We start from the raw sequence: 15,938 nt of genomic DNA on the forward strand, positions 1-15,938 counted from the left end.
GTGGTTGACTCTATGTAGGAATGCTATGATAAAGTCTACCAGGCCCAGATTACATCTTTTGATTCAAGCAATGTATTCCATAAGCTGATTTTAGAGTAGTTGCCCAGTCATCAGGTTTTATTTTCAAAAACTGGAATCTGTCAATGTAGGGCTGGGCTTTCCAGAGGCGGTATTGTGCCTTTGAATGCGGTCTTCCATTTGCTCAAAGAAATCATCACCAATCACAGCCACTGTGATTGCGTAACCCCTTCGCTAGGATCCCCACACTAGCTCCATCTTGAAGCCAGCTGGTCTTTCAAGGTGAGATGGTCTATCCACCTGCTTTTGGTCAAAAGGCTGATACTATCTTCAGCCTCGGTCAGGCGGGATGGATACTGAAAAAGACACAGAAGAAGACTTTCAGTGACTACTTCTGCATTCAATAATTTCCCAAACATTGTGGGATCCCTGTAAAGAAGCTCCGGCCCAGCGTTGGTTGCTGGATTGTCCTCAGCGTGCATTCAATCCACATGCGTCTCTGTGGGAGCAGCACTCCGATGCCCCCCGAGAGGCTGGATTCCCTGGGGCGGCACCTTCTAAAAGCAGGAGGAGACCGTATGGATCACGGGAATGACAGCCGCCATGTTTTGCATTGTGAGCTCCATCGTGCATACATGTGCACACGGAGGAGATTCATTAAGCCCAGATTCTGCTGCACGGCACCGCTTCACGCAGCGAATCGGTAGAATTTGGCATGAAGGCTCCAGGCTGCAGAAGTGGATGCGTCCAGGCGCTTTCTGCCAGATTCTCCACCAGGACTGCCAGGTGTTGTTAAGGCATCAGCAAGCAAAAGGAATGTAACTGCAAACAGAAAGAAGCAAGCTACTTTATCATAGCCATTTTCTGAATATTTCTGAAAACTTTGGCATTTTCTCCTGATTTTTATTCGTGCGAGAGAAAGATTTGATTACAGGCAAAGCAAAATTTAAAACTACCACTTATAGAAATATCTGTAACTTAACTCATGATTGCAAAATAATTTTGGATAATTTTATCTACTGAAATAATTACCTGTATTGTTCTTCTCTTTCATTGTCAGGACTCCTCCATGCTCGTTCCAGGGTCTGCCTACAATAAATGCATGTCATTTTGCAAACGCTGTAGGTCTTAAAAGTACATTTTTATTTCAATTCTAGATGTGACGCAAGCATTTCGAAGTTGTCTGGAGACCTAACCACAGCAAGGCAGGAGTTGAAGCAGCAAGAAAAAGAGGTCCACGGCCTAAGAGCAGCCCTGGAGGTACACGCTAGAGAGTCCGATCTCAAGGTGAGTGCAAGAAAGACCCTCTTCCCAGCTGTGAGCAGCCCCCATGCCCCTCAATCTGATGTTCAGTGGCAGGCCGACAAAACAACTATTTAAGTGGGATATAAACTTGATTAATGATGGCATTAAAAGGAGAATATGCAGTCTGGTGCCGTATTGTCTTTATTTGGGCCACTGCTGCTCATTGCATTCAAATGAGCAAGAACCGAAGTTGACGAATAAGTAGGTCACCATACAGTTGTTAAAAGTTCACCAAATGGAACTCCACAGTAGTGTTCATCACAAGGCAAACATTCAATATTCATAATAAATCGACAACCTCCAAACTTTCAACTTTTCATATGAAGAACTAGACCGTTACCATAGATTTCTTCAAATACCATCTCACCTAATGAAATTTCACCGAAAATGGTATATGTGTAATGCGTAATAGGTGGGGTGTGGGGTAAGGGTATATGATATGATATATGATATGGCATTTGTAACGCGCCTATACACAAGTATTTCAAGTGTTTCAAGGCGCGACGAGGCAGGGAGGGGGGAACAAGGGGAAGACGGACAACGATCCTACTAGGCCAGGTGTCATTCAGATCGCGCAAGTGCAGGGGTTGGGGGAAGGGAGAAGTGCAAGGGGAGGGGAGGGGAGGGGAGGGGGGAAGTGCAGTACAAGGTAAGTAGAATAAAATAAATAAAGGGCCAGCTGGTGGCAAGTGCAAGGTAAGTGCAGACAAGTGCTGGGAACGGGGGCTGCAGGGATACAGAGACAGTCCCGCAGTGCAGGGATTGCCAGGGAGGCAGTGCAAGTGGAGAGTGGCTGGGCCCAGGACCGAGGTCGGCGAGAGTGGCCCAGTTGCAGATTCGGTGCAGATTCAGCGAAGAATTAGCAGGGGAGAGGGAGAGAGAAAGCAGAAGCAAAGAGCAAGGTTTTGAGGTGCTTCCGGAACCGGAGATGGTTCTCCTCAAGTTTCAGGGAAGCAGGAAGGCTGTTCCAGAGGGAGGCCCCTGCTGCGGAGAGAGATCTACCCCCAGCTTGTTGCTTCCAGAAGCGTCTGACCCTGAGGGAGTTGGAGACGGATGAGCGAAGGGCTCGGGAAGGAAGATATTTAGGAAGAGAGAGTTGAAGGTATTTAGGCACCAGGCCCCAGAAGGCCTTGTGGACAATGCAGAGGGTTTTGAACTTTATCCTCGCAGCCACTGGGAGCCAGTGTAGAGACTTCAGTCCTGGAGAGATACGGTCCCTGGGCTTGATGCCAAGGACAAGTCTCGCAGTTCTGTTCTGGATGAGTTGCAGAGGGCGGAGAGTGGAGGCAGGCAGATTAAGATAGAGGCTGTTACAGTAGTCCAGCTTTGAGAGAACCAGGGCTCGTGAGACAGTGAGCTTCTGGGGGAAGGAGAGGAAGGGGAGAATACCTCTGAGGAGGTGCAGCTGGTAGTGTGACTTCTTAGAGACGTCAGATATATGAGGAGAGAAGGAGAGTGTGGAGTCGAAGATAACCCCGAGGTTTTTTGCCTTGCAGGTAGGAGTAGGAAGAGGGCCAAGAGAGGCCGGCCAGAGAGCTGCAGGGAAGGAGGGAGTGGGTGTGCCGATGAGTAGAATCTCAGTCTTACTGGCATTAAGGCAGAGGTCATTGGCGGCACACCATTCCTGGATAGCAGACAGACAGTCGGAGATGAGGGAAGGAGAGGAGGAGGCCAAGGGTAGCCTGAAAATGAGCTGGGTATCGTCCGCATAGCACTGAAAGTTGGGGCAGAGAGCGGCGATGCGGTGGGCAAGGAGTGCCAGGTACTGGTTCAACAGCCAGGGGGAGAGATTAGATCCCTGGGGGACACCACAGGTGGAGAAAAAGATGTCAGAGAGGAAGGACCCCAGTTGGACCTGGGAGGGTCGATTGGAGAGGAAAGAGGTCAGCCACGCCAGAGCCTGACCAGTGATACCCAGGTTATCATGGAGATGGTTGAGCAGGATGGCATGGTTGACACTGTCAAAGGCAGAAGAAAGATCGAGCAGAATGACAACACACGGAGTGTTGGAGTCAAGGTTCAAGAGTAGGTCCTCACGGATGTTCAGGAGAGCAGTTTCCGTGCTTCTGACAGCTCTGAAGCCAGATTGATGGTCATGAAGACTGCCAACAGATTCAGCATGGAGGTTAAGCTGGGAGATGGCCAGTTTCTCCAAATTAGGGTAGGGAGGCACAAGGGGGGCTGCGGGGGTCTACAGCTGCAATTTAAAAAATAAAAAGTAGAATAAATAAAAAGTAGATTTCTGGTGAAATGAATTTGGTGAAATCTCCATTAGGTGAAATATTTTCTAAGAAATCACATACATCCGAACTCCATGTCACCAGACACCAACAAGGTGGATCATAATTTAGTTCTAGCTTTTGTAGTACAGTACAAATATAGCAAAAGTTCAAAAGAGTAGAGGGACGAACACCTACAAAACCTGAATTTTAGCACTAGGAACAGTAACATGCTTATGTCATTTGGGATGCTTCCGGCTTTTAACAAGACCATCCTGTTTTCTATGCAGCGGCGGGAGGAACTATCCCGATCAATACCGCTTCCAGTATGCCCGGCTATTTCAGGCCCATTTTGAGCATAATCTGCATAACAGAGTTAAAATATATGATTCTAAATGTGTCCTCAGGCATGCAAGAAACGTTCGTGGTCACTCTGTGTGTGAAAACAGTAGGCAGGAAAAAATCCTGCTCAAATTCAGACAGACCATCAGACCCTGTAAATGCATCCAAGGATCTGCCCCAGAGCCGTCCATACTCCCTGCTCTCGCACTGAGGTCCACCAGCTGATGCTTGCAGCGCAGTGCCGCCTTCTGCATGAAACGCTAACCTTGAACTTTTCCCTGCTCTCCCCTGGATTGGTGGCCCCATAATTGTACTCCTATTTTGCTGTGCAAGCTACATCTGTCTCTGCTAACTGTTGCCGTGAATTTAGGCAACCACCAGCTCCCTGCTCCGGCAGTCCAACACCCAGACAGCCGTACTTCAAACCTTCATGAACCCGCTACATGTGAACTAGACCATGACCATGCCAGCGAAGAGCAGGAAGATCGAGTGCTCAACAAAGGGGCGAAGGAGTAGGTTCTTCACTTCAGTTCCTTCACAAGGACTCCATTGCACGATAGGACCAGGCTGTGGGGTACCGGCCACACACAGGCCAATGCAGTGGCATCTGTTGCTGTATCATGTGTGTTCCCAAAAGTGGTGGAATGATCCAAAAAGGCACATCCACCACAATGTCTGCAACACTGTGGATGATGAGGAGTTGCCCTCGCTGGAGTCCAAAACAGGAACGACAAAGAGGCCAGAGTCCCCCATCTGTTGGTTAGCCAGCAACACATGAGCGCCAATATAAAACCAATTCCCCACATCCCACCTGCTCCTCCCATTATGTCACCTGTGACTGAGCATTTACATGCCTTATGGCCAGGGTACTGGCCATGGTTGAAGGCCAGCAGTGGGTGGCACAGAATGGGAGGGAACAAGTGTGGGCAGTGAGCCAGATCTGCACCCTGGTGTTACAGTAGGGATAATTGGGTTGGCAGTTTAAGTCACGAGAGAGTCTATGTAAGAGGAGATCCATATGGCACAACATCAAGCCATAGATTTTATGCAGGTGGTATGTGCTGCTCAGGCTTATGTTCCACCAGCTCATGCTGAGGAAGCAGCTGCCAACATTGCCAGTCAGACCAGGATGCAGCCTCGGACCACATTGAGGCTGCTGCTACCCCGGACGAGGCCCAGAAGATTGCTAGTGCAACCCTGGTTTCTGTTGATTCAGGAGCTAGCTGTGTGGTGAAACAGAAGATGGGGTACAGTGTTAAGGACCTCATGAGCGTTCCTTATGCCCATCCCAGTATGTTTTTCCCTTGTTGTGCCTCACTAGATCTGTGAACTATAGTGCCTCTGTCCATCCCGTTTGGAGAAGTGGGACCCTCAAAGAGATATCAAGTTGTGCTGTCACTTTCCCATTAAAAAGGAAATGTGTACTATGCTAACTACACAAACCTCAACCCTGGACCAAACGAACTATATTGCACACACGTTTGATTGTTTCTTCCTTTTCTTTAATCAGTAATCGGGCCCCTGCCTGTTTATCTCTTCTCAACCAACTCCCGACTTTCAACCCTTTACTCTCAGTCTAAAATAAACACATAATTTCCATGAACCTAATCTGGGCTAGGCAACCACATCCATCTTTTAGAACTCTCAGTTCCCCTCTGCAACATATATCTAAGAAGGGGGAACCACACTCTCTAGCTGTTACCAGAGGGATGATATCACCATTCAGGGCAGAAGGCAGACAGGAAGCACAGCTTCCTATGATCCTGCAAACACTCCTTACTCTCCTTTTTAGTGTCAAGCTTCTGCAACAGATTGCAAATTTTCAACACATACCGATGGTACATAATCATACCTGGTCACCATAAATGGGTGGCTCCACTAGCATATCCCATATTGGCAAACCTGGAGGTCTCATGTTCTCAGCATTGGCACCATGTCACCCTGCTGTCTCAAACATTTGCCTCAGTGTGCAGATGATAGATGCAAAGGTGTCCAAGTCCAGTAACATATCACCTTGACTAGGCTTCCTACACCAACATAAATGCAGTTTTCAGATGCTATGCTATGCTCTTAGCCAAAACTCCATCTGGTCTCCAATATCAGATCTCTGCTATTTTTTGGCTATATGTGGAACAAAGGCCTACCATCAATATATCTAAAACAAAAGTTATGGTATGCCAGCCTGCGGGCGTAGTGCTGCTCTCCAACCACATTCCTTTTAATCAATCTTCCGCTAGATTCTGTCCCAGCCTTTGAATTCCTAGGATTTACTTTATCTAGGAATTTGAAATTGTCCACCCAGATAGATAAGATCAATTTACCAGACCTTCCAGGATTGGCATGCAATGGCAAATTTTGCGGCACAAACCTTTATTTATTGCAGCATTTTTGCGGGACATTTTGTATTAACTGGAGGGTGTAAGATTGCCACATTTCAGGAAATAGGCAGAGTGCAAGGCTACAAGAGAGCCAGGGTACCATTATTATGTATCTTTTGTATTAATTTAATAGGAAGAGTCACCGATGTGTCTGGCTTGGCAGAACAGTGTTTGATTTGGCTACATTTCTGGTTTAATGTTCATGCCTATTTAATAGTATTAACTAAATTGATCATTATCAATTGTAATGCTGAAAATATTCCCCTTCTATGTTGTCCAATCGCCCAAACACCCACACACCTCTCTCACCAACACACATCTCACCAACTCTCCATCACAACTTACATTCCTTAACCTCTCACTCTGTCATACAAATACTCAGGTGCTATGTCACACTGTCAAGTTACAATTTGCACTGCCCAACCCCTGCCACACTCCAAATCATACTCCCAACTGACACCTTACACTCTACAATTCCTCCCGCAATATACAGGCCTTCATTATTTTGTGCTGCTTCTGCATCTTGCATCCTTTCTCCCATTCTATCGCACTCTTCCCTCATCCTTTTTCCCAATCTGCAGCTCACTGCCTCTTTCTGGCCAACCGCTTCCTCTCTGCTTTCTGGCTCACTGACCACACACTCCCTCTACTTTCTGTACCTCTGCTCGCTCTCAGATTTCTGGCCCACCGCATCACTGCTTCCTCTGCTCTCTTGTGCAGCGCTTCCTCCTCTGACCCACTGCTCTCCCTCTGCTTTCTTGCCTATCACTTCACATCTCACCCATCACTCTCCCTCTCTCTCATAGTGTAACCATTTTTTTATTTTTTTCAATGTAGATTTTGACCTAGTTCCTCAAATAATGGGGCATTTAAAAAAAGAACGGAGGATATGCTATTTTTAGACAACCCATTTTTGGAAATGAGCAGGTCACCTTATTCTCAAAGGTGACCGGCGCATTTCCACAGGCTTGAGCTGTAGCGCAAATTGTGCGCTGACCAGCTGCCTTGAATGGTGTTCTGGGTTGTTTGACCGAAGTGTAATTATTTGCGGCGGAATTGACCGTAGTCAATTTCGCTGTGAATTGATTTGCACTTCAGCCAAACAACCCAAAATGTACCTTTCACCACCACCCAACCCCCTCCCCTACTTAACTGCTTGGTCGCTGCCGCTTCCCCTGCAACCCTGCGGTGCCAGATCCGTCCCTCTAACGTGGGTCGGATCCGACTCCGCAGGGTCCCTTTTTCATTATTTTCTTTTTTTTCTGTCCCCGCCTCCAATTTTGAGGAAAAAGGGGAAAACACTTCTGCAACCTCCCTAGACCAAAAATACTGAACATGGGGAGCGGGTAACACCCCCGCAACACATGTTCAGTATTTATAAAAACCGATCGAATAGTACTGGACGAAATAGGTCAAATTGTAACATTCGATAGATTGTTGTCATCAAAATGGGCAGTACTTTGAATAGAATCGCTCTCCCGACAGTGTTCTGCAAGCTCCCAGCGCCTTTCATAGGGACAGGCCCTCCAGGGACCTGCCGCTGTAAAATGCGACCCAAAAAATGCATTTTTATCCTGTTTGAGGAACAGAAATGCAAGTGACACAGCAGCGGTTCATACCTTAAAAGAAATGCATGACAGGGTCAGGACAAGGTCACCCTGCATGGGATGTACTTTTAAATTGACAGAAACGCCACTTTATTTGATCAAGGAGGTGAAAAAGGCCATCTGAATGGCCGCACATATAAAATGTGCCCATTCATGTGTCCCTTGTGGATTAGGCTGCACTTTTTTGGGGCGCAAGTGATGAGATGTATTAGCGCATTTCATTTCTTGTGTAAAAAAAAAGTTGAGAACCTGGCACCCTGAGTATTATTATTTTTTAAACAGTAATTTTTGCAGATTACTTTTTTTTAAAAAAGTGTTAAAAATGTTTTTTTTTTTAAAGATGCTGTTTTTGCACAAAACGGCAGTTTTTGCGTCATTTTGCACAAAACGGCCGTTTTCGCGGCATTTTGCAGGATCGCAAAATCGCTATAAACTGGAGGGTCCGATTTACAGCAGCAAGGCGGGTGGTGCTATCTCAAGCTTCTTATTTGTCTTTGGGGACAAATTGCTGTCAAAGGCTATGAAACTCTACAAAGCCCAAGCAATCCCAGCTATAACGTTTGGGCAGAATTATGGGGCCATGTACCTTGCCCCAAAATACAGATTCCAGAGAATACATTTCTCAAACGCCTAACGGGCCTACCATTCAGCTCATCCTCTGTGCCTGTTGCAATATAACTAGGCCTATCCGAGGTTAAGCACAAAATGATGCTGAAACCGCTTGATTCTTGGTTGGAAATATGTAATACGAATGCCTTGATTCCTTACAGAGAGGGCATCCATGGCGTCCTTCAGTCTAATGGAAGAAAGTCACTCCCTTGGTTTAAATTTGTTAAATATGCAAAAAACAAGAGGGGTCCTGGGAGTCCCTCTGCCAGACATTAGTCTCGGTTACGAGAGACTTACCCAGTGTCTGTAGCTCACTATCTTTCACAGAGAAAAAATATCCCAAACATATCGGTCTTTGTCCTGCCCTAGAGCAGTCCAGCACCAAAATCCTAGGCAATTCTCCTCTGAACAAGAGTACCAACAGCAACCCCAGACACGTGTTTGTCTGTTGGACTTCAATGGTAGGGTGTAGCTGTGCCTCTCTAAGAATAGCGAGCAAGGGGTCCACGTCTTGATTCCCCTAGCAACTTAAGGTAAGGCCCAAAGTTACTCAAATATGCAAAAAACAACGGGGGTCCTGGGCGTCCCTCTGCCAGACATTAGTCCCGGTTACGATTACGAGAGACTTACCCAGAGTCTTTAGCTCACTATCTTTCACAGAGGAGAAATTTGTTAAAGCCATGCTGTTCGAGATAGGCCTTCAAGTTCTTTGGAAATAACCCCCTAAAATTGGTGCATTATCCAAAAATATCCGAAAGATTTCCTTTCAAGACTGGATTTCAAAAGATAAACTAGACATATGCTATTCCCGCCATCTGTTATCAAAATATATGTCAGCAAAAACACTACTACGCATGGAAACATATCTTGATTTCCCCTGCCCCAGACATGCAAAATCCTTATATAGGAAATCACGTCCAGGTATTTTCTCACTGGCAGTGTTCTCTTCCCACTGGGGCACAATGACTTCATCAAAATGCCCTGTATGTAAAATATGTTATTTGTTAATTTATTTAATTTGTAAAACGACTAAACCCTAAGGCACCAGGGCGGTTTTGCGTACCAATTACATGACACATAAGCTTCCACCAGCAGTGTGTTATACTGCCGTAGACATGCAGACAAAAGACATAAATGAGATGAACTGCATTTTTTATTCACATGCTCCAAGCATGAAGGTACCAGACGCAAGTGACTTAAGCCAATTCTTAATTCTGATTGTATTAGAACTAGAACAGAAGCCGTCATATTACTGAACTCCAACACCGCTCTGCCTGTGTTTTTTTTCAGTATCAACATTTTTAACAAATGCCTTTCTTAGTAAGAAGAAATTTGAGATCAATTGACTGATGTTTTATTATGGTAATTTCATTCTTGAATGTGTAATTTTTCATTATTAACTGTCTAATTTTTGATTACCTAGATTAACATTTTTTCATCAACATTTTGTCATTGCTTTTATGGTTGAAACCTAAATAAAGCTTGATATGATGATGATGATGATGATGATGATGATGATAATAATAATTTGGCATTTATATAGCGCTACAAACCCTCAGGTATCTGAGCGCTACTTATTATTACCCACGATGTGTGGTCATATTGATATGATGATACGATGATGAATCTCCAGTAAAAGCGTATCAACAAAGGGAATTATGAAAAAGGTGGGTGTCGAGGCAGCAATAGCATGATCAACTCCTTGTAGTAATGGGAGGAATGGCTGAACTTGCGTAAAAGGCTCATAGCCACAATCTCTGGTAGCCACTCAGAGAAGCTACAGGGAGAAATAGACTTACATTGTGTCACTCTACTCTGTCAGATTTCATGCATCAGAGGGCGGGGACATGGGGCTCTATGATATCACTTGATCCAAAACTTAGCTCAAAATCCAACTGCCCAGTTTGGCAGACTAGAGCTAGACATATATTACGCGCTTCCAAACCTATGGCCCGAATGAATAATCAACACCTTGATCTTCACAAAAGAGCTCCCAGCCCTTCGCTGACAGAAGTGCCGGTGCAAGCTGCGGCTATTGAGGGTCTGGCTTAGTTGGGTCACATGCACTATGTCCATTTTATTTTACAGTGGTGATATAGAGAGGGTGTGTCTGGGCAAGTCCTGTCCTCTTTTCTAGAGAGGCCCACACGGTTGCTGTTCAAGCGGGCTCCAGTAAATACACGAAAGGCGAGAGGTAGATGCTGTGGCTTGTTTAAACTGCCCAGTTCATTTCCATCGTGTAAACTTGAAATACATAGAAAAACGGATTTGCTTTTTTTTTATGAAACTTCACATTTTGTCACATCATGCACAAAAACAAGCTGTAAGTCGCACAATGACTGCAAGTCAGCAATGTTATTGCACAGTTTCCTTTCTTGTGGGCCTTGAACAAACATTAGTAAAACCCAGAACAGATGTGCTTTCTGTTCACATTTTCATGTTCTGGCACCTGTACTCTTCTGGTCATGGTGGGGTGATAAAACTACAAATACGTCACATGATTGCAAAAGGCCCGAGTTCAATATCAAGAGCTGCAGAAATAACCGTATAACTGAGTGAGTAGTATTGCTTGAGAAGAGTTCGCAGTGGTTTCTTTGCAATTCTGGCTTTAATAGGCTACAGAACGTTCATATTCATCAGTTAGTGTACATGCAGAATACGATTGACCGATTGGTAGAAGAGAAAACATTGAATACTGACAAGCGTTGCCCATCCTGTGTGGTCAGGTAAATATGTATATGGCGCACATGTGCAGGGATCTGTGTATAGCCTGCATTTAAATATTGAAATTCCTGCTGGCCCAAGGTCTTTTTATGAGGTCAATTAAGTAAGTGCCATTGGCTTTTACGACAATAACGACAGTTATTTACAGCGTTAAGAAAGAGCAAAGCTCAGGTGGCAAGTGCTGTAAAAATGGGCCACTAACTGTAAAGCCAGCTGATGCCGTAGGTGAAGGAGATTGTGTATAACAGGCTAGAGTGGTGGTCAGAGGTGGGTGGGCAGGGGTGTTGCTAGGTCTGGAAGAGGTCCGGGGCTACGCTAATGTCGGGAGTGTCGGGACTGGGCGCTAGCTAGCCTTTTGGTTGTAGCCCTAGAGCTTCTATCGGGGGCTGCAACCAAAAGACCCGGTGCTATAGCCCCCTCAGGCCCCCACCCTAGCAATGGCTCTGGGGGTGAGAAAGAAGTGAGCAAAAGGTGGTGGGGGAGTGCGTGATATTTGGTTAGAAAATGCTCTTGACATGAAAGATTTCCTTTGACATTTTGCAATCCAAGATGCAAGGTTGCATTTGGTTGAAATGAGCCTGGTAACCTTTTAGCTGAAAGTATGCTCTAGCCTATACAATATTGCACTTTGTGCTAATCCAGGGGGGGGAATGCAAAGGAAAGACTATAAATAAATCTTCTTTAGTTTGTGGCGGCACTTGCCCTTGGGCCACCTGTATATGGTCAAGGCCTAGAATGGCATGATCATTCGGCCACACCGAGTTGTGTCAGGTGCATACTGAGCTTTTGGACACAGACCCTGCCATTATGCACAAGCCATCGCTTATTCTGTCATGCCCAGTGCACCACCTCAGGAGCATTCGCATCGCATAATAATGACCTACTTCCTACAGAGGTCGCCTAGCCCCTCATTTAGGGTGCGGACCACGACAGATGAATGCTGGGCCTCTTGCCCATAGAGGGTGCCCATTGAGTGTGCCTATTTAAACAATATCCTCATGCCCTACTATAGGTCACACAGAGGTGGGACCCAGGTACAGACATGTCAATCAACTGCCCTCCCTGCTTCCTCGCTCCTGTTGCTGTCTGGGCTGCTTAGACACGTAGAAGAATATCTGAAGTAAAGGAGTAGATGCCTGATCAGGCATCAATACAATGTAAGTGCAAGTACGATATGTGTGTGAGAGTGTATGCGTGTGTAGTATGTGAATGTGCATGTCTCAGAGAATGTGGGTGCATGGGTGTGTGCGTGTGTGCTTGTATAGGGTAGGGTGTCTGCACAGAAGCCATCATAAAGCGATGTGTGTTTGCAAACGAGGTATGTATTGGGCACTGGTAGCAAGGCGATGTGTTACCGGGAAATGCTGGCATATATTTGGCTGTGGCTGCATAACAACATGCTTAAAGGACAATGCTAGCACATGCAAGCACAGTAAGAATAACAATGTTGTACACCAGCAATATAGGCAATTCTGGGCTATATGGCTCAGCCATCATGAAAATGTTCTACAATTGTAATACGCTGGAATATATTAGGCACCACCGGCATTCTCGTGTATTTGTACTATGGCATATATTGAACACAGACATCATGAAAAAAGTGCACTTCTTAGAGTAGCAGGCTCACATGTCTTGGACACAGCTATCAAGATCATTTTTTGAAGTGGCAATAATGACAGATGTAATATGGGTGTGTGAATCGTGAACATGTGCTTTATAGTGTTAGTACTGACAAATATTGTGGCAACAGGGATCATGAAAATGTAATATACAGTGGGGGTGCTGGTTTATATTGTAGGCACAGGCATAACAGACTGTGTTTTACAGTGGCAGAGATGGCATATGTTGTTGGCACATACATCATGAAGTGTCTTTTAGAGTGGCCGTTCTGGCATATACATTGGCACAGGGATCATGAAAATGTGTTTTACAGTAGCAATGTTGGCTTGCATATTGCGCACATACATCATGAAACCGCTTTGCTGTGCTAGTGATGGCATGTATCGTGAGCACAGGCATCAAAAAGTGTGTGTTACAGTGTCAATGCTAATATATAATTTGTGCATAGAAATCATGAAAATGTTATGGAAAATGAGAGTTGGTGACCTGGTGTCTTTTGAGACTTTTCACTTGTACGCGGCTACATATCATGTTTCACAGATGAAGGGTCTCATTATGAGGTTGGCGGTAGCAGGTTGGTGCCCACCCCGTAACACCCTAGCACCGCCTGATATCGCGTTGACACAAGCGGCGACGGTAAGGGTTAGTCCCCATTTCCATGGAGTCCCACGGGGACACTGACGCACCGGCACCGTTGGGTGCTTCAGTGGGAGACATGCTGGCAGACACCCACACTTTAGAGTGACGCACTTCACAGCTCCGGGCAATTTCTGCACGCATAAGGCTTAAGAGTCAAGGCCTGATTCCGGGTCTTGCTTCTTCCTTGACGACATTGTCGACACGTTTGCGTTAAATGGTCTTGTTTTCGCACATTTAGAATGTTTATCCGAAAATGGTTGTTTTCCTTGTTTTTCCTTTGAAAACAATAATAAATGCAGGCTGATGGTTCACGGAAAACAAACGCTGCCCTTTCTCTGTGTCGTGGCATTTCTTTTCCTATGACTTTGATGCATCAGGGATGAGCACTGGCTTCATCAACAGCAAGGCTGCATGTTCCTTTCCTGGAAACTACTGTGCATTGCATTAGGAAAATGTGATGAATATGTTTAGCATTAAGAGGCAATTGTGTATGCAAGGACGGCTAATGATACGTACTTCTTTAAAATGCCCAACCATGGCAAGGGGGAAGAACCGTGGAGGGCTTTAGCTGCAGAGAATGTCCGATGCTTTTCATGTTATGCATGTTGCTTCTATAGCATATTCTCACCTGAAAAGCCATAAAATGTCCTTCAGACATCTTATGAAATTGAATGTTCTGCTATCAGGCAATGATCGAGAAGCAAGGCTGCGCTTGACTGGCATGCAAGGTGCTAAGCATTACTTGCTGTGCAGCGGCGGCACCCGATTGCTTCCCTGCGCCAAGCGCCCGTATGCTTCCCAGGAACTCCCAGGATTGCAGTAACATTATTGCATGGAAGGGCAATCAGCCTGGCGCTGACCATCGTGCCCATACAAGGCGTGTCTTGGCATCACTGGTTGGCCTGGTATGCAGTGATAAATTCGCGGCACAAATGTTGCCTGTCCAAAAGAATCGCGGCATTCAAGGTGCCCCATTCAAGGTGTACCCCATTACACAATTTAAGGGGAGCGGGAGTTGCGGGGGTGTCCCCCGCCCGCCTTAAATGGTATAATGGGTACAGGGGTTTCACTTTCAGGGGTGTCCCCCGCATGCTTTGCATGGATTGCGGCGGCAAAACCTCTGCCTTTTTGCCGCAATATTTTGTGCCCACGGCCATTTTTGCTGTGATTTTAACACATGGAACCCTTGGCCTGTGGCGATTTTCTAAGCAGCTCGTGCTGTTGCAAAGATTGCTCACTTTTTAATCTTCTAAATCACACCATTACCGATTTTGGACATGTCAAACACTAATCACCGAAGTCTGCGGGTCGCTATTCCTTTTTCCCCCCTCTGGCTACTTAACCCATGGCTACCATTCACCAGATGGGGCATCGTCTCAGGTGGCTGTGTGTGCCATAATTAATTGTGGCACAGATGTAGGCATCCCTGGGTGATGCCGAATTTCACTCCTCTAAAAATATAGAGTTCCAGTCAACCTTACCTCTCCGCCTGTAGAGCTCCCAGCCTTTCCTTACTCTCCCTACTCATTCAAGCTCCTCTGCTAGCCCTGTGCCCTACCCATAATGCCCCGGATGCATCTCCTGCGCAGAGGGCTCTGTTGCTTATCAGCTCGGCTTGCACTTTATAAATCCCATTCAGACACACGTACATACATAGGTGTCTCAAATAGCCAGGCGTTGTTCCATTGGCAAGATATGGGGAGTGTGGTTCCTATTGACATCCACATTACCCATGGCAGCCCGGAAGATCTGAGAGAATGTTGGCAGGTATTAATTGATGATGCCTTGCTCTGGTTTGCCAACATCCTTAGTATTCAAGTAATTGTAGGCCTGTTACCTCCATCTCAAGTCCTGCTCCCCTTAAAAAGGGGAGACTTTGTCCCAGTATCTGTTATGTTATGAAGTTTTTATACCGTACTAAATCACCACCGTAGTGGTCTCATTGTGCCTTGGCTTGTCTGGACGTTCACCTGTAGAGCCCCTGCCTGGAGTCTGCAGGCCTTAATACAGAGGAAAAAAGAGGAAGGAGAAACAAGTTTTAGTTGCAACAGACCAAAGGTAGGGAGGGGGAAAATGCAAAACAAGCTTTGTAATAATTAGGGTGCATTAGATCCAGTCATGGAAGATAATAGCTCAGGATTGACAGAAAGACGGTACATTCTAGTAGGCTTGGAATCAAGTAGACTGTCTGAGTATGTCAGTTTCCAAAAGCAAAGATAATTAAGAACAAGTCATGTTTGACTGCTTGGTGGGCTAGACTTGTGCTCAAGCAGACCCTGGACGTGTGGGGGCTTTTTGCACAGGATTACCTTTAAATCTTTCCCAATGGGAACATTCCGAATAGTAGTTCTGGAACTGCCAAGGGACCACGCATGACCCAGTCAAGAACAGACTATGTTAAAGGTGAATGTACGTGGACAAATAAAGCGATGGAAGAGCTGGTGTGGTCTGATGAACAGATTCCAGCATATGGTGAA

The 15,938-nt window shown here is 45.8% G+C and overlaps 1 protein-coding gene across 1 annotated transcript in view; it reads left to right on the top strand.

Annotated features, from left to right (window-relative positions):
• Window positions 1-15,938, top strand: part of FAM81B (family with sequence similarity 81 member B) — a 627,314-nt gene that overhangs the window by 296,439 nt on the left and 314,937 nt on the right. The window contains exon 5 of the mRNA XM_069627645.1: window positions 1,176-1,305. Coding sequence (XP_069483746.1) covers window positions 1,176-1,305 — 130 coding nt within the window. The remainder of the gene's footprint in view (window positions 1-1,175; window positions 1,306-15,938) is intronic.

The sequence above is a fragment of the Ambystoma mexicanum genome, chromosome 6p, assembly GCF_040938575.1.
Source record: "Ambystoma mexicanum isolate Mex_15411 chromosome 6p, UKY_AmexF1_1, whole genome shotgun sequence".
Taxonomy (NCBI): domain Eukaryota; kingdom Metazoa; phylum Chordata; class Amphibia; order Caudata; family Ambystomatidae; genus Ambystoma; species Ambystoma mexicanum.